This window comes from Bufo bufo, chromosome 5, assembly GCF_905171765.1.
Source record: "Bufo bufo chromosome 5, aBufBuf1.1, whole genome shotgun sequence".
Taxonomy (NCBI): Eukaryota; Metazoa; Chordata; class Amphibia; order Anura; family Bufonidae; genus Bufo; species Bufo bufo.
The window spans coordinates 557654301-557675541 of NC_053393.1; the positions used below are offsets into that span (position 1 = coordinate 557654301).

General features: G+C 47.0%; 1 protein-coding gene and 1 long non-coding RNA gene across 3 annotated transcripts in view; one reads left to right on the forward strand and one right to left on the reverse strand.

Annotated features, from left to right (window-relative positions):
• Positions 1-21241, reverse strand: part of LOC121000855 (zinc finger protein OZF-like) — a 43726-nt gene that overhangs the window by 11150 nt on the left and 11335 nt on the right. Inside the window, exons 4-9 of one of the 2 annotated variants that reach the window (XM_040431588.1) lie at positions 15368-15491; positions 13010-13114; positions 12803-12926; positions 12659-12723; positions 10608-10745; positions 4292-4450 (exon numbers count right to left, since the gene is read on the reverse strand). In XM_040431588.1, coding sequence (XP_040287522.1) covers positions 10722-10745; positions 12659-12723; positions 12803-12926; positions 13010-13114; positions 15368-15445 — 396 coding nt within the window. In that variant the 5' untranslated portion in view covers positions 15446-15491 and the 3' untranslated portion in view covers positions 4292-4450; positions 10608-10721. Of the gene's footprint in view, positions 1-4291; positions 4451-10607; positions 10746-12658; positions 12724-12802; positions 12927-13009; positions 13115-15367; positions 15492-21241 lie in introns of those variants that run through there. The other variant, XM_040431587.1, reaches the window with a different exon arrangement.
• LOC121000879 overlaps positions 13055-21241 on the forward strand; it is a 20689-nt gene continuing 12502 nt past the window's right edge. The window contains exon 1 of the long non-coding RNA XR_005778920.1: positions 13055-13116. This is a non-coding gene — a long non-coding RNA (uncharacterized LOC121000879). The remainder of the gene's footprint in view (positions 13117-21241) is intronic.

A 21241-nucleotide genomic window follows, 5' to 3' on the forward strand; every position in this document is an offset into this window, starting at 1 on the left:
GGTGTTTATACTTATTGTATTAATACTACTAGTGTCCGTAAGGACTAATTTACACCACTTGTTCCTACACTATTATTGCACTAAGTCTTAACTTTTAATTTGTTTTCTATTAATAAACAGTTGTTAAAAAAGTGATTTTAAAACTCTAGCTAGTCACATTGTTTCCCTACTGGCTGTGCGCTGCCCGATTCTATCGGGTACAATGTTCCAAATTGAGCTATTCTATCTGTTCCGGCTAAATTCTTCTAAATGCAGTTCATAGTGGCTGCACCGAGTGCTTGCTATGTTAAAACTAATAAGTGGCGCTGCCCCCCGACATGTTTCGCCGAGTACCGGCGTCTTCAGGGGTTAGGGCAGTGTTTGAGCACGCTTGTTTATCGGCAAATTATATAGCCTCTGTTGACATGTCTGGGTCAGACAAGTGGGGGCCTATCCACATCATGTCCAATAGGAACGTGTGACGTCAGGGAACCTCCAATATCATTGGTGGCAGTGGAGAACTTCCCCTCTTTCGTCATCTCTTACCTATTTCGGTCCTCTTCTATTTGTCGGAGTCTGTATATGTCATCACTGATGACATGTCAACAGAGGCTATATAATTTGCCGATAAACGAGCAAGCTCAAATACTGACCTAACCCCTGAAGACGTCGGTACTCGGCGAAACATGTCGGGGGGCAGTGCCGCTTATTAGTTTTAACATAGCAAGCACTTGGTGCAGCCACTATGAACTGCATTTAGAAGAATTTAGCCGAAACAGATAGAATAGCTCAATTTGAAACATTGTACCCGATGGAACCTGGCAGCACGCAGCCAGTAAGGAAACAATGTATCCATCCTGGATATGAATGAATAGCAGGGATATACAGTAATACTGGATAGAGTAAACCGAGTGACTAGCTAGAGTTTTAAAATCACTTTTTTAACAACTGTTTATTCATAGAAAACAAATTAAAAGTTAAGTCTTAGTGCAATAATAGTGTAGGAACAAGGGGTGTAAATTAGTCCTTACGGACACTAGTAGTATTAATACCCTGTTCCATGACCCCATGGATTTCTGGGCAGGCAGACTGGAACAGTGGCCCAAACTGGCACAGAACAATCTCCTTTCTTTCTTGCCCATCCCACAGTCATCTCGGAGAGGGCTTTCAGAACCACAGAGGGATGGTGACACCAAAATGGACCAAGTTGACCTCCGCCAGTGTCCAAAACATCACTTACAGTCCCTGACAAAAGTCTTGTCGCTTCTCTATTTTGTAGAAACTCCTATTAACCTGACTTTTAATGAATCAATTGGTGTTAGAAATAGCTCATATGAAAAGCTAAAGCCCTCCCAAATGATGTTTAATGCACTGAAATAAATTAGTTTCACTGAAAAAAGATTTATCATTTAATCAATTTAATTTGACAGAAAGGTCAAATTTTGGCAAGACAAAAGTTTTGTCGCCTATACAGAAATGGAACAACTTTACTGCAAATCCAAAAATATGTCAGCAAATTAAGTAGTGGTGCTGTGAGATCCAAATGTAATATCTTGTATGACTTCCATGAGCTTGAAGGACAGCATCCATGCGGTTTGGCAAGGATTCATACAAATTATTGATGAAGTCATCAGGAATAGCAAAGAAAACAGTCTTGCATGCCTCCCAGAGTTCATCAATATTCTTTGGTTTCGTCTTCCATGCTTCCTCTTTCATCCTACACCACATATGCTCAATGATGTTCATGTCTGGAGACTGGGCTGGCCAATCCTGGAGCAAGGAACTTTGATGTGGAGATGGAAGTATGCGATGGAGCACCATCCTGCTGCAGAATTTGGCCTTTTTTATGGTTGGGAATATAAGAGGTAGCTAAGATTTCTTGGTATTTTAGACTATTGATGTTGCCTTCCACCCTGCAGATCCCTCGCACATCCCCATACTGGATGTAACCCCAGACCATGATTTTGCCTCCACCAAACTTCACTGTTTTCTGGGTAAATCTCGGCTCCATGCGGGTCCTGCAATATTTGCGGCGACTGTGGTATAATTCAACAGAAGATTCATCTGAAAAATCCACCTTCTGCCACTTTTCCAGCGTCCATCCTTTTAGCAGGCTGTGGGCCTTGGCAAATGCCACACGGTTTTTCAATTGTCTTTTGTTTAGTGCTGGCTTATGGGCACTGATTCGACCATGGAAGGCATTTCGAGACAGAATCCGACAAACTGTTCTGGTTGACACAGGGACTTCAGATGACCAGGTCTCGTGGAGCTCTGCTGCAGTGGAAAATGGGCTGGCCTTGGATTTTCGAGCCAACAAACGGTCCTCTTGAGCATTTGTCTTGTGGGGTTGGCCTGACCTGGCCTTGTCCAAAACGTCTCCAGTCTCTTCAAATCTTTTATCCTCTGAACTTGACACTGAGACACATTGAAGGTGTCTGCCACATCAGCAGTGGATCTGGTCTTCAGCCTCTTGATAATCAACACTTTAGTCTCCGGGTGAATCTTAGGCATGTTTGCAGAGGTCTAGTTGCAGTTGATGTGAAGGTCTAGTGTACTGGGGTTCTTTTTATACACACCTGAGACCTAATTGATCCATTATTAGTCACAGGTGAAGCTCATATGACAAGGCGACAACACTTATGTCTTGGCAAAAATTTACTCAATGGGCTTTACCAAGCTGTGAATATTAGAATACTTTTTGTCAGTTTCGTTTTGCACTGAAACTTGTTACAAAAGCTGTTGCGATTAAAATGACCCATTTCTTGTAACAAAATCTTGATTAGAAATATATTTTAGCGGCACTTCAGGTCAATTTGTACACAAGCGACAAGACTTTTGTCAGGGACTGTATCTTAAAATGAATCAAGCCTGGATTCGGGAGGATTTTCACATTTCTCCGGTTGAAGCCGATGAATGTATCTGGCCTTGCTGGTGGTGCCACATCTTGCCACTGTTGCTGCCATCATGTTTTGGACAGCTGCTGCCTCCATCATGCCACTGCGGCTGCCTACTATCATGTTCTGTACAACTGCTGCTGCCTCCATCATGCCACTGCTGCAGCCTGCCGACCATCATGTTCTGTAAGGCTGCTGCTGCCTCCATCATGCCACTGCTGCAGCCTGCCGACTATCATGTTCTGTAAGGCTGCTGCTGCCTGCTGGCCAACATGTATTATATGGCTGCTGCTCCTCGCTGCTTCTCCCCTACTACCACTGCTATTATAGCTACACATCTACTACCACTACCCATAGACAGCCGACATATGCCTTGTATGTTCCATGCTATGCTGCTTCTGCTGCCGCTACTATTGCCTCCACATGCTTCTTATTACCCTCCCCTCATCCAAACTGCACTGCTGCTACTATTACCACTACTATCTACTACTACCATTATCACTACTACTACGCCCACCTTCCCTCTCCACATCCACACTGCATTGCTGCTGTTCCCAATTAAAAGGGATATTTTTTTAGGCTCGTTCACAATGAGTCACTTTTTCTTCCGACAATCAGCACTTGTGCGAGTCATTTAGGAAACAGAAATACACATAAATTTGCACCGCAATTGGCAACTTCTCCCTGCTCACACCAGGTCTAAAAAAAGTGGGCGTGTGTTCACCATTTTCTAAGCTGTTTTAGGTGTAGAAATTGTCTAAATATAAGACAGCAAGGAAGCGGCGATGGAGAGAGCCTCTACATAACTGCGGCAGATCCACCACCAGCGCAGGGGCTTATAAGACCAGCATCTAATTCGCTGGCCGTAATAAATGTGCTCCTTGGTCCCCCAACAAGCCACTTTAGAATTTATTTATTTTTATCCCATAACAGTGTGTGTGGTTAAACATTATCTGCTCCCGATAAGGGACAATTTTTGGAATCTTTGGAATATGAAGAAGCAGAAGACTTGTGCCGGAGCGGTGTGATATTAAACATGCTGTATGATAACGCCGTCATACGTGCTTTTCCCTATAGCTATGTAAGTCAGCGTCAGACATCATTTACTATTGCTGGCATTGAATTCCAGAGCTTGGGGGAAGGGGGATGTTCAGGGTAGAAAAAGCAGAAATTCATAAAATGTTAATAAAAGAAATAACATGTTTTCCTAAAAATGCTGACTCCTAGGAGACTAGAGGAGGTTATATACCAATTTCCAAGGCAATTGGAGCCAATTTGGTTCAGCCTGACCTCCCAAATATACCACACACAGAGATGCTGCTATAACATGTAACTCCAGCAGGGGGGCTCCAAATCCTTGGTGAGGACAGCTAGGGAAGGAGAATTAGTCTTTAGAGGAAGTGGGCAGGGAATACTGCTCCAGTGTGTGCGCTTGTGTGTAACTCAATCAGATGCCAAGCCTGGGGACCAAAGCAGCCAGAGTGGAGAACCAGAGCCACTAGAGAAGTTCTGGTCTCATGGTCCCAGTGTAGAGTATTTGCAGTAGAGTGACAGAACCAGCCAGAGACAGGAGTAGCCTACAACGACATCCCAAGAAAAGCACATTTAGTATATGGAGAGTCTAAGCACAACATTGTTCTGAAGTTGTTCTCAACAGTGATGGTCAGTTCGCAGTGTTCGCCAACGAACACATGCGGGCTGCCATCTTTAGTAAGGTAGACTCACCCGTTCCGGCAATGCACAGGTAAGCCCTTACCTGTGACGGTCTGAAATCAAATGCAGTCACCGGGAGCAGACAGTTCCGAGAACAGCCGCCGGGGGCCTTCATCGGGCTGTTCGGGATGCGGTGACCGCATTTGATTTCAGACCGGCACAGATAAGGGCTTACCTGTGCATCGCCGGAATGGGTGAGTCTACCTTACTAAAGATGGCAGCCCGCATGTGTTCGTTGGCGAACACTATGAACTGACCATCACTGGTCCTCAACTCAATCAAGTGTGATTGCTGAGTTGCAGAGACTGATCAAGCATTACTGTATTTGGATCACTGTATAAAGTCTGCTCTAGAGATGAGCGAATCAAAGTTGACAAAGTGGAATTTGATCCGAATTTCATGTTTTATTAGATTCGCACCGAAATATTTTTCCTAAAATGGCTGCACGTGTGAGGACATGGAGCAAGGAACTCTGGGAAGGCGGGATCACCCATAATGCCATGCATGCAGCCAATCAGCCCTGTGATGTTACAGCCCTAAAGTAGCCTCAGCCATCTTAGATTCTGCGATTTTCCAGTGTACTTAGTGCAGGGAGAGACGTCAGCAGGCGCTAGGGGACAGTGATAGAAAGGACTTGAAAACTTTTATTTTGCTGAATAGAAGTTCAGGGAAAGGATAGGGAGGCATCATTTCACAGTATTTCTTTAGAACAGCGTTCAGTAGGGGAGGTTACAGCCTGGGTAATAGGAACAATCCGATTACACCTTGCTGCACTGGCTGCGGACCCAGATTACCATTATACAGCTCTGTAATTCCAGCAAACCGTTCTTGTTATTGGGGAGCAAGTTCTGTGTGATACAGCCATTAACAGGGGTTATTACAGGGAAATATTTCTACGTCTTATTTGCCCTTGTGCGGTGAAGTTAGTATATGTTCTAAAGCATTTTTTGGCTTTTATTAGTGGAAAAAGGGCTTATTAGCCATTGTGTGGTGAAGTGCGAAAACTACAGCCCTTTTTAGCGTGTATTAATGGCAAAAATATATATTTGCCGTTCATTGATGCACTAATATCTGTTCTAAAGCCCTTTTTGTCATGTATCAGTGGCAAAGTAAAATACATTTTGCCGTTCATCGTTGCAGTATATATTCTAAAGCCTTTTGTAGCGTGTACTGTATTAGTGGAAAAAAGTGGGTGATTAGCTGTTGTGTGGTGAAGTGAGAAAATTGCAGACTTTTCTTGGGGTGTTTTTAATTTCCTTTTATTTATTTATTTGATCTAACAGTATGTCAGACAGAGAAGTGCCAGGCCCTGCACAGGGGAGGGGCAGAGGCCTAAAGGTTTCTGGCGCAGGCAGAGGTCGCAGCAGAGTAAGGGGTCGTGGCAGCATGAGTCGCAGCGAGAGGCCTGAGCTCCCGATGTCATCAAGCGTCGTGTCTTGACCAGAAACCCAGCGGTTCTTGAACGGTTGACTAGATCTTTAACTTCTTTGCAAGTGACAGCAGACACCTCCAGCCAAGAGTCGGTGGGTTCGTCAGGCACAACCCTTAGTTGGCATGGCCCGGGAGCAGACACTGTGCCCTCACCTGTCCTCAACCTGCCTCTGTCCTTATCTGTTCCCTCAGCCAGAGAAGTATTATATATACAATAAAATTGCTTCAGTCCGTTACTAGATGGAACATGCAGCGAGTCTCCAAAGTGATGTGGTTCAGTTCACATTCAGCATAGATAAATGGATTAGACCGCGCGTTTTTCTCCTCTCAGAATCCAGGTGTATTCCCTCTCATCGCCATACAAAAAGACCGGGGTCCACAGACGTATTTTCCAAATTACACCCTGTGCAACACCAAAATGCGCTAATAGTGTGAATACCGCTAGATCGATCTTACACTCATGCGATAATTATACTCACAAGTGCAAGCAGGTTAAAGACACATCAGTTAGAGTCAGGTATTCTCTCCCTCTGTGTCCCGTCATGCAAACAATGCTCCTAGAGAGTGTCACTTCCATAGTGAAATACCGTCAATGTTCGTATAAAAAGGATTTTATTATACTCACAAGAATTCGATAAAACAAGCGAATAATCAATGAAAAAAGTCCAATATCCTCTAGCCGCCCGACCCGGGTTTCGCTCCTATGGCTTCATCAGAGAAGTATTGTATGCTGTGGGCTCAGCTCCACTATACAGCGAGGACGAGCTACTAGAGGACAGTCAGCAGCTACTGCCCAGCCAAGATGTGGAGGAGACATCTGCTGCTTCCTCCGGTAGGCGGGCAAGTAATGATGAGGAGAGTGGCGTGGGAGCTGGTGTTGCGAGCGGTAAGGCTCCTGACCCATAGACCGTTGAGGGAGACATCAGTGATGTGCAGACAGTACTCGATGATGAGGATATAGCCGATCGCATTTGTGAGCCGGGTGATATAGGGCCTTCATCATCATCGGGCGAAGAGAGTGGCAGATTCCCGGTGAGGCAGCAGCGGAGCCAGAAGTCGCTAGATGGCCGGGGAGTCAGCAGTGGGAGGTCGGGGGCCAAACATGCCTGGGGTAGACCACCCGCTTCGCAGGAGCCTACCTGCCCGGAAAGTAGTGGTGCAGGGGTTCGCAGAAGCAGCATCCGTAACAGGCAGTCAGTGCGGAGTGTTGGGGGTAAAATCACCTACTTGGCAGTGTGGCAGTTTTTTTGTTAAGCCGCTGGAGGAGGTAAACATGGCTATATGTAGAATCTGTGGGCAGAAGGTGAAGCGTGGCCAGGGTGCCAGTGTTGCAGCGTCACCATAAAGTGGTGAACCGTGGCTCCGATGTGGTGGTCCAGCCTGCCGCAGCAACCGCTGCATCACCCAGTGGCATGCTGCACCCAATTTCAGGCAGTCAAAGCTCCACCACCTCAGCCGAAAGGAGCTGTCTGTTCTTCCCATCATCTACCGGTCCTGATGCTCCTGCTCCTCCAACTCCTCGTCATTCCGTCAGAATGATCACTGAAGCGATTGCCAGAGACAGCAGTATGCGTGCACTCATCCAACGGCGCGGAAGCAAAAAATGTGTTCCTGTCCAAGTTGCTGGTGCTGCAGTCCCTCCCTTTCCAAGTGGTGGACTCTGCACCTTTCAGAAAACTGATGGCTTGTGCAGAGCCGAGGTGGAGAGTCCCAAACCATCATTTCTTTGCCAAAAAGGCAGTACCAGCCCTGCACACGTATGTAGAACAGAAGGTGGGCCAGTCCTTGAGCCTGTCAGTGTCTGCCAAAGTGCACAGCAGTGCCAGCGTGTGGAGCTGTAACTACGTTCAAGGACAATACATGTCCTTTACGGCCCACTGGGTGAATGTGGTTCCTGCACAGCCACACCGACAACTTGGCCAGGTGACGCCGCTTCTGCTTCCACGCCATTGGTCCTGCGACAATGTCAGCCTCTGCCTCCTCATCCTCCACTGTCTCCTCAGCTTCCATGGCAGGGACAATTCACAGCGGCCCTCCAGCATATCACATGTGCAAGGCTCAACGGTGTCACGCTGTTCTGCACCTCGTTTTGCCTGGGAGAACGGAGTCACACAGGGGGAGGAACGGCTCTGTGTCCTTCATCAAGAAATCGAATCCTGGCTTTCTCTGTGACAACTCAAAATCAGAACCATGGTGAACTGACAACGGGAAGAACATGGTGTCGGCGCTGCGTCAAGACGACTGAGCATGCGCCCTGCATGGCACACATGTTCATCTAAGGTTTTCAAGCGGTTCCTGAGGTCTTCCACCCATCTACAAGACATCCTAAAAATGGCCAGAAAACTTCAGCAACTCGTACACCGCAAAGCACACAGTCCTTGAGCTGCAGTGGCAGAACGGCATCCCCCAACATAGGCTGATATGCGACATTTCCACCCGTTGGTATTCCACTTTCCATATGTTGGACCAACTATACGAACAGAGAAAGTCCATCAACGATTTCTTGATGATCTAAGCGGACAGGAGTACTCATGTGTGACACCTGCTGTTTGCTCAGGCCCTTTGAGGACGCCACGTTATTTGTCAGTCCGCCAGGACTACGGATGAACAACATCATTCCACTGCTTCATGTCCTGGAACAGATGCTGGTAAATCTGGCTGGTCAGGGGACTGGAGACGTGGCGCCTAGATCTCACAGCCACATGAGCCCTGTGGGGGCTGAACTGGAGGAGGAGGAGAAGGACATTGGAGCACAAGCAATGTGTAGCGAAATGGGTGGTTTTTCCACACAGGTGACAGGAGAGGAGGAGCAGGAGAAGGCAGAGGAGCTACAGGGCGATGAGGAAGACGAGGCAGAGGACCCAGACACACTGTGGCAACATGTAGCAGAGATGGAGGCAGGGAGTCCCTCCGAGTCACTTGCACAAATGGCACGATGCATGCTCACTTGCTTGCGTAGTGACAGCCGAATTGTCACCATTCGGCAGAGGGATGACTTCTGGCTCTCCACCTTGTTGGACCCTCGCTACCAGTCCAAAATGGGGGCCTTTTTTACATCGACTAAGAGGGAGGAAAAACTGAACCACTATAGAGACATCCTATGTAGTCAGTTGGACACTGCCTATCTGCGCTATCGTCTATCCTCTCGCAAGTGTGACGGGGGGGGGGCTCGCTCACGTTCCTCTGCCATGGGGGGTAGGAGCAGTACCATCTCCATCAGCAGCAGCTCGAGTCTAGAGTCGCAGCTTTCTTCACCCGCCTACTGAAGAAACTACTCACCAGCAGCAGCTAGACCTGGAGCAGGACCTGAACCAGCAGGTGGTGGCATACTTGGACAGCACCCTGCCACCCCACATTGAAGATCCGCTAGACTACTGGGCAGCCAAACTGAATTTGTGGCCGCAACTGGCAGAGTCAGCCCAATCCTCCTAAGAATTTTTGAGATGAAACCGGAAGGTACTCAACAAGTTGTATGGCTGACACATATGTTGACATCTTACATATTTCCTGATTTGGACACCAGAATCCAGTGCAGTCCAGAGTGTATGTGACATGAGGCCTGTGAAATTCTGCCACAGAGGGACACCAGGACACGTCCAGGAGATTCATGGAAGAGACCTGTCCACCCTGATATTAGTGAGCACGACCTGGAGAGTCACAGCGCAGACCTGAGGGAGTCCCGTTACCACCTTAGTGTAATGGGCTAGGATCAGCAGGAACATTCCTACTGCTTCATCTTCTCCTGTCTACTAGTATGTTTGGGGCAGTTGCTATGTATTATACAGTAGCTGATCTCTTGCTCAGCCGACCTCTCTTCTGTAGCTCACCTTGTTTGGAGAGGAGCTCCTGACTGGTTAGCCTCGCTGTAAATATTCCTAGTTTCTGCAGGGGTTGCTGGTTATAGTGTAAGCTCTGTGCTTTTCAATCCAGTAATCCTTTTATTTTTTATAGTATCCCTCCTAGTTTTCTATATCGGTGTAGTTTTGTTCCTATAGTTATTTCAGTCCAGTCTTTACGTTTCAGTCTTGCAGTTTGTGTGTATGTGGGTGGTGGGGGAGGTTCATGTTTCAGTCTGTCCTGCCTTGATTCTAGTTCAGCTCTGCTCAGTTTGGGTCTTAGTGTCCTCCTGTTGTCTGTTTTAGGGTTCAGTTTTACAGATTAGGGTTTTCCACGCAATGTCTTAGAGACAGTGAGGTCAGCGATGTCTATAATGGTCAGTGAAGAACAGAGCTAGGGAACGATTCAGGAATGCTTGGGTCAGGGTCACTTATTGTCTGTTCAATCATCCGCTCACCATATAACCCCCATCATCTGTTTGCTCCACCATCTGGTTACCATCCCATCCTGGTTCAGTCATTTTCTGATGAGTTCCTATCTCCTGGCTTTCCTCTACCAGCTTGTGGTGGGATATGTGCTTTGTATTATTCTTCATGGGACGGTCCAGCTGTTACACAGTTTGGTCCTACTGTAAGTCCTGGGGGTATCTGAGTACTGGGGACACTTAGGACCTGGGAAAGGCGCGCCTGCTATAGGGGGAAGTCCAGATCAGGGTCATAACGGTTACAGACTCATCTCTGCTTCACTACTCACCTGGGCTCTATCTGAAGGAATGTCCTCCTTACACTGGTCATCACCCCTCACATCTGTCTCTGTAGGAATGTTCTCCTTACACTGGTCACACCCCTCACATCTGTCTCTGTGACATTAATATTGCCCAGATCTTTCATCCTGTAAAGCAAATATTGTAAATTACAGGACAGTTGAACAAGTTGTGTGGAATGTTTTACATGACTACAAAAGTTCCTTAAAGGGGTCGTCCAACAAATTAAAAAGCAGGAATTAGTCCTATTGGTAACTGGTTTCCCAGGAGTCTGACAGGGCATCAGAACATAGAGATTGCCCTTCTAGTCTTCTGCAGGGACAGGAACACAGAGAGGTTACAAGGCTCCTCTCACCATCTCCCTCCAGTGTTTGCTGAAATACTACATCAGGATGGATGCAACTACCATCTACACCAGGATGGAGCAGGTCACAGTCACGGCCTGTTATTGGCTGCACCCCCAGTTGCTGGATGTTGTGATCTGCACGATGGGGAAATGCAGCAAAGGCCATGGATGGATTCAGGAGCACACAGGCATCGGAGACCAGGTAAGTATTGTCTGCGTGAGGGGCCTGCGCACTGGGACAATACTTACCAACATTTGAAAAACAGCAAATCAAAAAAATATATATATATAAAAAGCCCAGCTCTCCAGTATTTTCATCCTTCTTTACTCCCTCCTCTGCAGCTCTAGTCTCTTCATTCTCTGTGGGTGGGCAGCAGCTCATCCCATGTGACCATCAAGCACCTGCATCTCCCAGGAGTGCGCTGCAGCCAGCTCTTCCTAAGCCCCTCTTCCTCACAATCAGCCCCAGCGATTCAACTAATAAGTAGCAGTATGATATGTAATGCCCCCCCCTCCGTGTAGATACAGCTATATACCTCCATGAATATACAAGTAGGGATGAATAAAAGACGTCTGCACTGCTTCTCCACGAGATGACTACACCGGCACTGACAGGAGGAAGTGAGCAGAGAAGAAGCTGGACATGTCTGTCCATCTTTAAACGCAAGATAAGGTTGAAGAAATTTTAACACAGGATAAACAGCAGGGGGCGCTACCAGAAGGAACATGTAATGTAATGTGTCGTAAGGGATTGGTTATGTCCACTTTAATTATTATATTACCTTCTATATTCTCTGTAATGTGCTGAGAAGGCTGCATTCCTGAGTGATCATCTCCGAGACATGCGTACTGCACACTGGACCTCCTTAGAAGGAGGGGCTGAAAGGTAGGAACTTTTGTGCACAAGGACAAATAACTGGAACTCCGCCGAGAACATCATCCATAGGATGATATAGGTCACTATCTCTCTCTCGTATCACCATGGGGTGTCAGCCATCTGCTATGACATGGCGACAGGAGTTTCCCCCCATATTGTATTGTGTAGCCCAAGTGATTATTATTCATTCTGTATGTGATTTGTCCATTTTACCTTATATTAAGTCACACTTAGTAAACATTTTTATCACTTAGCCTTATTAAGCCTATTTATTCTCAAATCGTTAAATTCACATTAAAACATGTACAAAAAACTACAAACAATATTATTACTGCATGTACATCGCAATAAAACTTCATAAGAAATGCAACATCTATTACACAGAAATACTTTTCTTGAAATAACCCCTTTAATTATCATGAAAACTACAAATGACCTGACAACATTTATTGTCTAAGCCTAATGGCTGCAGGTCTCCCAGAGGCTGGACCTAGTTATTAGATGGCGGCTCACAGCCAATAACCTTGTACACATGCATCCTCAGCACGGCCGGACAAGCTGCAGGTGGTTTCAGTGGAGGAGTCCAGACACGTCCGGACTAATTCCTCTCGGGGACTTAAACCTATTGGTTCCTTATTCCCACCAATGGTCTCCATAGCCAGAAACTTGTAGAAAGAAGCAGAGAACATGGAGCGTCTGTGGTCGGCTGTAATCCCGCCATCTCCAGCTCATTACACCAGTATAAACCAGTATAAACCTAGAATACTACTGGATAAAACAAGGTGTCCTCCTACAGAGGACGCTGACATCTCCATTACCTGACCATCCTGTGGAAGGAGAGGACGTGGACATCTCTCTGGTGTTGTCCTCTGACTGGATCTCTCTGCAGGAGACACAGAGACTGGACTCAGACTTTATATACAGAGAATTCCAGGACATTTGTATTTAGTCCTGTCCATTACCTGGAGATGTGAGGGGCTGGTCCTCCTCCATCTTGACCTCCTTGTACAGACCCTTGTGTCCTTCTAAATACTCCCACTCCTCCATGGAGAAATAGACAGCGACATCCTGACACCTTATAGGAACCTGACAACACAATGACACCGTCATTACCCAGACCCCTCCAGTGCTGTGACTGTATAATGTCCCCGCATTCCCGGCGGTGTCACCTCTCCAGTCAGCAGCTCCATCATCTTGTGGACGATTTCTAGGACCTTCTCATTGTTCTTCTCATGTATCAGATTACTAGACGTCTTCTTCACTGTGGAGTAATCCTGTTCATGGAAGACATAATAAAATGTCACCATGTACATTCCAGAGTCCATCACTTCTACAGCCATGTCCACCTGTAATTACCATAGATAATGGTGTAATGTGACATCATCAGAACCTCTCACCTCTCCAGTCACATCACCTGTAATTACCATAGATAACGGTGTAATGTGACATCAGAACCTCTCACCTCTCCAGTCACATCCCCTGTAATTACCATAGATAATGGTGCAATGTGACATCATCAGAACCTCTCACCTCTCCAGTCACATCACCTGTAATTACCATAGATAATGATGTAATGTGACATCATCAGAACCTCTCACCTCTCCAGTGACATCACCTGTAATTACCATATATAATGGTGTAATGTGACATCATCAGAACCTCTCACCTCTCCAGTCACATCCCCTGTAATTACCATAGATAATGATGTAATGTGACATCATCAGAACCTCTCACCTCTCCAGTCACATCATCTGTAATTACCATAGATAATGATGTAATGTGACTGTCACGCCGGTGACAGGTTTGAGAAGGTCTGAAAGATTATCTGCACATTAGTTATCTGATAGCCTCTTTTGGTTTCAATTTGTCTGTGTGTTGCTTGTATGTCCACACCCCCTGTTCAGGTGAGGATCATGTGACCTTCACCTCCCCCTATTTAGTCTGACTTTACCCATCACTCCTTTCTGTGGATAGCTTCATTTGGTTTTTGGAAGAGCTGGAGTGTGGTTCGTGCCGAAGTCCTGTTCGTCCATCATCCATCAGCCTCAGAAGTTAAGTGTTCCGCTTGTTGTGTTTTGTATTCCCCCCTACCATTGTTGTTTACTAGGCCTCAGCGAGACGCTGGTTCCTTCACCAGGGAAGGAGCGTGTTGTCTCTTCCCTGTCATTACTATTAGGGCATCTGAGGGCCACCAGGGTTTTCTAGGTTCCTGTGTATGGGCATCTCTACCACTGAGAGGTGCCCATACGGATAGGAGTTAGGGCCAGGAGCAGGGTTTTATAGGTGGTGACCCTTTTCCTTCCCTAGTGGTGAGGCCTAGTGTCTTTTCCCTTCCTTCTTGTTGTCTTTTGGTGTTCTCCCCTACAACATCCGTGACATTACTGTCATGCCGGTGACAGGTTTAAGAAGGTCTGAAAGATTATCTGCACATTAGTTATCTGACAGCCTCTTTTGGTTTCACTTTGTCTGTGTGTTGCTGGTATGTCCACACCCCCTGTTCAGGTGTGGATCATGTGACCTTCACCTCCCCCTATTTAGTCTGACTTTACCCATCACTAGTGGCTCTGGATAATGTCACGGATGTTGTAGGGGAGAACACCAAAAGACAACAAGAAGGAAGGGAAAAGACACTAGGCCTCACCGCTAGGGAAGGAAAAGGGTCACCACCTATAAAACCCTGCTCCTGGCCCTAACTCCTATCTGTATGGGCACCTCTCGATGGTAGAGATGCCCATACACAGGAACCTAGAAAACCCTGGTGGCCCTCAGATGCCCTAATAGTAATGACAGGGAAGAGACAACCCGCTCCTTCCCTGGCGAAGGAACCAGCGTCTCGCTGAGGCCTAGTAAACAACAAAGGTAGGGGGGGAATACAAAACACAACAAGCGGAACACTTAACTTCTGAGGCTGATGGATGATGGCGAACAGGGCTTCACCACGAACCAAACTCCAGCTCTTCCAAAAACCAAATGAAGCTATCCACAGAAAGCAGTGATGGGTAAAGTCAGACTAAATAGGGGGAGGTGAAGGTCACATGATCCACACCTGAACAGGGGGTGTGGACATACAAGCAACACACAGACAAAGTGAAACCAAAAGAGGCTGTCAGATCACTAATGTGCAGATAATCTTTCAGACCTTCTCAAACCTGTCACCGGCGTGACAGTGACATCATCAGAATCTCACCTCTCCAGTCACATCATCTGTAATTACCATAGATAATGGTGTAATGTGACATCATCAGAACCTCTCACCTCTCCAGTCACATCACCTGTAATTACCATAGATAATGGTGTAATGTGACATCATCAGAACCTCTCACCTCTCTGGTCACATCCCCTGTAATTACCATAGATAATGATGTAATGTGACATCATCAGAACCTCTCACCTCTCCAGTCACATCCCCTGTAATTACCATAGATAATGGTGTAATGTGACATCATCAGAACCTCTCACCTCTCCAGTCACATCATCTGTAATTACCATAGATAATGATGTAATGTGACATCATAAGAACCTCTCACCTCTCCAGTAAGTAGGAAGAGTATTTCTAGGGTAAGATTTAATATCCTCTCCGCCATCTTGTCCCCGTCTCCATCCATTATCTGGTACTGATGATGTCATCGGACAATCCTATATCACAGGAACCTGAATGGAAGAAGAGGAGTCAATGTAATATCCGCATGAAATCCCATAGAAATGTTCATAATGACCGGAGATGATGAGGGACATTTGGGAGAAATTAGAGGAGATGAGGTCTTCTCTCTATTGTCTGAATTAAGAAGGTCTCGTCAGAGCAGTTCCTCCACGTTTGAGGTCACAGCAGTGTGAAGCAGAGGTCCCCAACCACCGGGCCAAGGATCATCTAGTACTGGTCCAAGGGAGCACCAGTGTTGAACGGCGGGGTCGGGAAATATTGGCTCATACACCCCGCCATTTAGTCGCACATGCTGAAGACGGCTAGGGCTGAGGCCTCTAAGCAGTGCTAACATTCAGAATGGTCATGATGACATCATTGCTGCCTCCTGTGCTGGGCACACTACTGGGGGGACTATGACGGAGTGGTTGGTGCATTATTTATTGGGGGTACTGTATGTAAAGAGGGGGCTATATTTAAAGAGACCACTACTTGAGGGCACTCTGTTTAAGGGGGAGGGGGTACTTTATGTAAAGAGGCCACTACTGTGGGGTATTATATGTAAATAGGTCATTACTGGGTGGTATTTTATGTACATAGGGCACTGGGAGGGCATTACATCTTCTCTGGTTAAATGTGGATGATTACTAAGTAGGGGTATAAAAGGAGGCATTAACACTAAATAGCGGTGTTCAATGATGCAGAAACCAGTTGTGGTCAGGAGACGTCATCTGTGCAGGACTGAGGAAAAAAAGGAAAACAGTGCCACACACAAACAGTAATAAGCAGGGTGTTCTAGTGATGCTAGATAATCAGTTCTGCCCTCGCCCGTGTTCTCCCCTGTCCTTATACTACACACAGTGATAAGCAGGGTGTTCTAGTGATGATAATCAGTTCTCACTAGTGAGGAGCGAGCATGCTCGGCTGAATACCGGTTCGGCTCGAGCATCGCTACGCTCGGCACATGGCGGGACTAGGCCGAGTACAACATGTGCTCGAGCGCCATGCTCGACTCTCCTCCCCGCATGTTTCGCGGCTGCTAAGCAGCCAATAAACGTGCAGGTAAGTACTGCCATCACTGTAATGCCATAGCCAAGTTGGCACGTGCTCAGATCAGTCATAGTCAGGGAGAGCAGAGGGTAGGAAAGGAAAGGCAGTGTAGGGAGCGAAATTCTCAGTTATTATTCTCAGAAAGCTTTTCAAGGACCCGAAAGTCCTTTTAAGGACTACTGTGTGTGTGTTTTAGAGCAGCAATATATTTTTCTTTAATACCCATTAGTGACATATACTGCACATCATCCGTAGACTGTGTCTTTATGCAAAAATTCAAATAATCAGCGCCACATTTATTGTCTATAGTGTGCGTTTAATACACATCCGCAATACATACAGTACTCCATCCGAAAACTGTTTCTTCAGCGTAAATTTAAATAATTAGGGGCCACTCCTCATCTACTGTCTCTGTAGTGTGTGCGTGTAATACACATCCGTGACATATACAGTACGCCATCCGAAAACTGTTTCTTTAGGGCAAATTCCAATAATCTGGGCCTAATCTAGTGTCCATATTCTGTGGGTTTCTGTGACATATACTGTCCTGCATCAGAAAACTGTCTTTAGCGGACTGTAAAAAATCTGCCCCACATCTAGTGACAAAACCATTAATATGAAGAAGGTGAGCACTAAGGGAGCGGGAAGTGGGCATGATGCTGATGGTGCATGCAGAGGCCGTGGCCCTTGGCGCAATGAAACTGTGCTTGCTGCCAGTGCACCAGAAAAAAAAAAAAACATCCACCGTACCCAGCTTCATGTCCAACTTAGCTGGGCGGCGCAGGATAACACTGTCCAAGTCGGACCAGTGCGAACAGTTGGTCGGTTGGCTTGCTGACGATAATGCTTCCAGTCGGTTAAGCACCACCCTCTCTTCCACCAAGTCCAGTCTCTGTAGCCAAGAGTCTGGTCAACCGAATCCTCACTCTGATCATCCTTCCTCTCACCATGGAGAGGCTTGCCAAACGAGTGATCCCACACACTGATATTCCGAGGAGCTCTTTCCAGCGCCACTATTACATTTGGCCTTGCACCCGGCATGCTTGAAGAGGGACCTGAGATGTTGTGCCCCGATTCCCAACCTCTTGAGCCTACACAGTCTCAAGAAGATGATGGTGGTGAACGGCAATCATTCGTTCACGAGGTGGATGATGATGAGACAGTTGTCAATCACTGAGGTTGTGGTTAGGTCAAGGTCAGGAGGATGAGCAGAGTGAGGAAGTGGAAGAGGAAGTGGTTGACAATGAAGTTACTGACCCAACATGGGAAGGTGAAAAGCCGAGCGAGGACAGCAGTACAGAGGGGGAGGGTTCCGCAGCACCGCAACAGGCTGGAAGAGGCAGTGGGGTTGCAAAAGGGAGAAGTCGGCCCACACCAAACAGGCCCGCAACCGTTACACCGAGCACCCCCATGCGTAAATCTACCTTGCCAAGGGGTAGGTGTTCAGCAGTATGGCGCTTTTTTTGAGCAAAGTGCAGACGACAAGAGTGGTAGTTTGCAACATGTGCGGTACCAAAATGAGCCGGGGCGTGAACACTAGCAACCTCACCGGCATGATCCGCCACATGGCATCCAAGCACCCTAACAAGTGGGCCGAATGCCTGGATCCACAATCTGTGTCTGCGGGTCACACCACTGCCTCCTCTTCCCCTGTGTTACGCACTGCTGGCTAATCCCCTGTCCAAGACGCAGGCCTGTATGCCCCTCGCCCTGCAGCTGGACCTTCGCATGAACCATCAGCAACAACAGCTACTTCCCTGTCCCAGCGCAATGTCCAAATGTCCATAACACAGTCATTTGAACGCAAGCGCAAATACCCACCACAAAGCAGCGTACAGATAACCAATCGATGAATGAGTCCTATTACTTGAACGAAACCATATGAAAATAAACTAAGGAACCCTTAAAACTATAGATTTTTATTAATACACTTAAAAAGACCTTAACCGGTCAAACGATACACATATAACCCTAAATGGGATAGGAAAGGGACCAGGATTGAGTAGACAAGAGGAAATCAATCGTGCCAGGGATAGTACTATCCCTATTATATTCCTGATTGATCCTCAGCCCAGAAGTATCACCTGATGGTGGTGAGCCTCCGTCCTCGTACCTATCCTGGATTACCCTAGTCAGCCCTGAAAAAAGTACCCTGTCATCCCGACGCGTTTCCCGCACTCGTTAGGTTCATCAGGGGGTGCAAAAGAAGGGTGCTCACACACAACAAAAAAGTGGGCTGGTAGATAAAAGGTGGGGCTGGTAAATACATAGATACCTGTAGTGGGAATGTTCCACTGATAGGATGATACATTTTGATGTCCCGCTGACAGGCGTCCAGCCCCACGAGGTCCAGGATAACTGCGGACAAATGTCCATAACAGTCATTTGAACGCAAGTGCAAATACCCACCCACAGTTCATAGCACTAAATGTGCAACTTTCGAAATTACAGGCCCTTGAAAATGTTGCCATTTAGGCTTGTGGACACTGAGGCCTTCTGCAGCCTGATGTCGGCGGCCGCCCCTCCATACGCAGTCCCCAGCCGCCACTATTTTTTACGTTCCACATGTTGGCCATACTTTGTGAGCAGCAGAGGGCAGTAGTGGACTACCAGCTGCAACATGGACGTCGCCTTTCGAGTCAACTGCCACTATTCACAAGCCAGGAGTGGGCATTTATGTCAGACCTCTGTGAGGTTTTAAAAAACTTTGATGAATCCACACAGATGGTTAGTGGCAATAACGCTATTATCAGCGTAACCATCCCACTGCTGTGTCTACTGAAACGCTCGCTGCTCACAATTAAGGACGACGCTCTGAATGTGGCAGACGAGGCAATGGGGGAGGACATTACTCAGGGTGATAGCCAGCACACCCTCAGTTCGTCTTCTCAGCACGAATTGGACCATGGGTGGCATTGTCAGACAGCAGGGTTGCTGTTTGACTCCTGGGTCCCGCCGCCTACTAGGGCAGTGTCGCTTTGTCACCGAATTGCGCTGTGCCTTTTTGTCAGTAAGTCCCACTAAAAGAGGCGACCTTGGCATGGTGAGCGGGCTTATGCCTTTTGATCAAAATGTACACTAATGCCTCTTGTACAGCATGCAGTATGGGGGGCTGTACACTTCAATATGGCGCTGAAAAGCGAGTTTAATTAGATCAAAGCATAGCATTGTGGATGTGCGATCCAGTTCTGGTTTTCTTCCCCTGACCATGAACCATGAAGAGGAGGAGGAGCTGGAGACAGTTGCATCCGCTACAGAGGGTAGTACCCATGGAACTTTAATTCCATCTGTTCAGTGTGGATGGGCAGAAGAGGAGGAGGAAGATCAGGAGATGGAGAGTCATCCTGATGTCGACATCGACGTCTTGCCTGTTGGTACTCTGGCACACATGGCTGACTTCATGTTAGGCTGCCTTTCCAGCGACCCTCGCGTTATATGCATTTTAGATAACATGGATTACTGGGTGTTCACTGGATTACTGGGTGTTCACCCTTCTCGACCCCCGCTACAAAGAGAACTTCTCTCTCATTCCTGTGGTGGAGAGGACAAGTAAAACGGTGCAATACCAGAAGATACTCGAGAGATTGCTCCAAAATTTTCCATCTGACAACACTGGCAGCAGAGTCGGTACTTCCTTAGGCAACCGAGGAAGGGAGACAAGGGGAACACACCACAGTTCCAACAAAGGCAGGGCAACACTCTCCAAGGCATGGGACACCTTCATGACACCCCGCCAGCACCCTCACCCTGAAGCGCGGCCTAGTGGTACAAGGAGGGAAAAGTTTTGGAAGATGATGAAGCAATACATTGCAGACTGTGTCAGCGTCCTAAATGATTCCTCAGTGCCTTACAACTACTGGGTGTCCAAGCTGGACACCTGGCACGAACTTGAGCTCTACGCCTTGGGGGTGTTGTCCTGCCCTGCCACCAGCGTTTTGTCTGAGCGGGTACTTAGTGCTGCTGGTGGCATTATAACAGATAAGCGTATCCGCTTGTCCACTGGCAATGCTGACAGGTTGACTCGGATAAAAATGAACAAGGCCTGGATTGCCCCTGACTTCTCAACTCCACAAGAGGAGAGCTGAGCTGATGATGAACATAAAGGCAATTTCAATCTATCATTTATAATGTACTCAATGTGGTTCTTTTTCTACCACAAAAAAAAAATAAAAAATAAAAAAAGTATATGGTTTAATCTTGTTTGCTCCTCCTCATCCAGATTGTATATATTCCCTCCACTCAAATTTTTTTAATAGGGTCAGCGCAACTGCATGCACTCGCATATGTTTTACAGCGTCTGCTCACTGCAGGCACTAGCATATAATGTATTAGAGCGTCAGCTCACCAGCAGGCACTCGCATATAATGTTTTAGAGCATCAGCTCAGCAGCAGGCCCTGCCATATAATGTTTTACAGGGTCAGCTCAGCAGCAGGCCCTGCCATATAATGTTTTACAGGGTCAGCTCACCAGCAGGCCCTGCCATATAATGTTTTACAGGGTCAGCTCACCAGCAGGCCCTCGCATATAATGTTTTAGAGCATCAGCTCACCAGCAGGCCCTGCCATATAATGTATTAGAGCGTCAGCTCAAGCAGGCCCTCGCATATAATGTTTTAGAGCATCAGCTCACCAGCAGGCCTGCCATATAATGTTTTACAGGGTCAGCTCAACTGCAGGCCTCATATAATGTTTACAGGGTCAAAACGGTGCT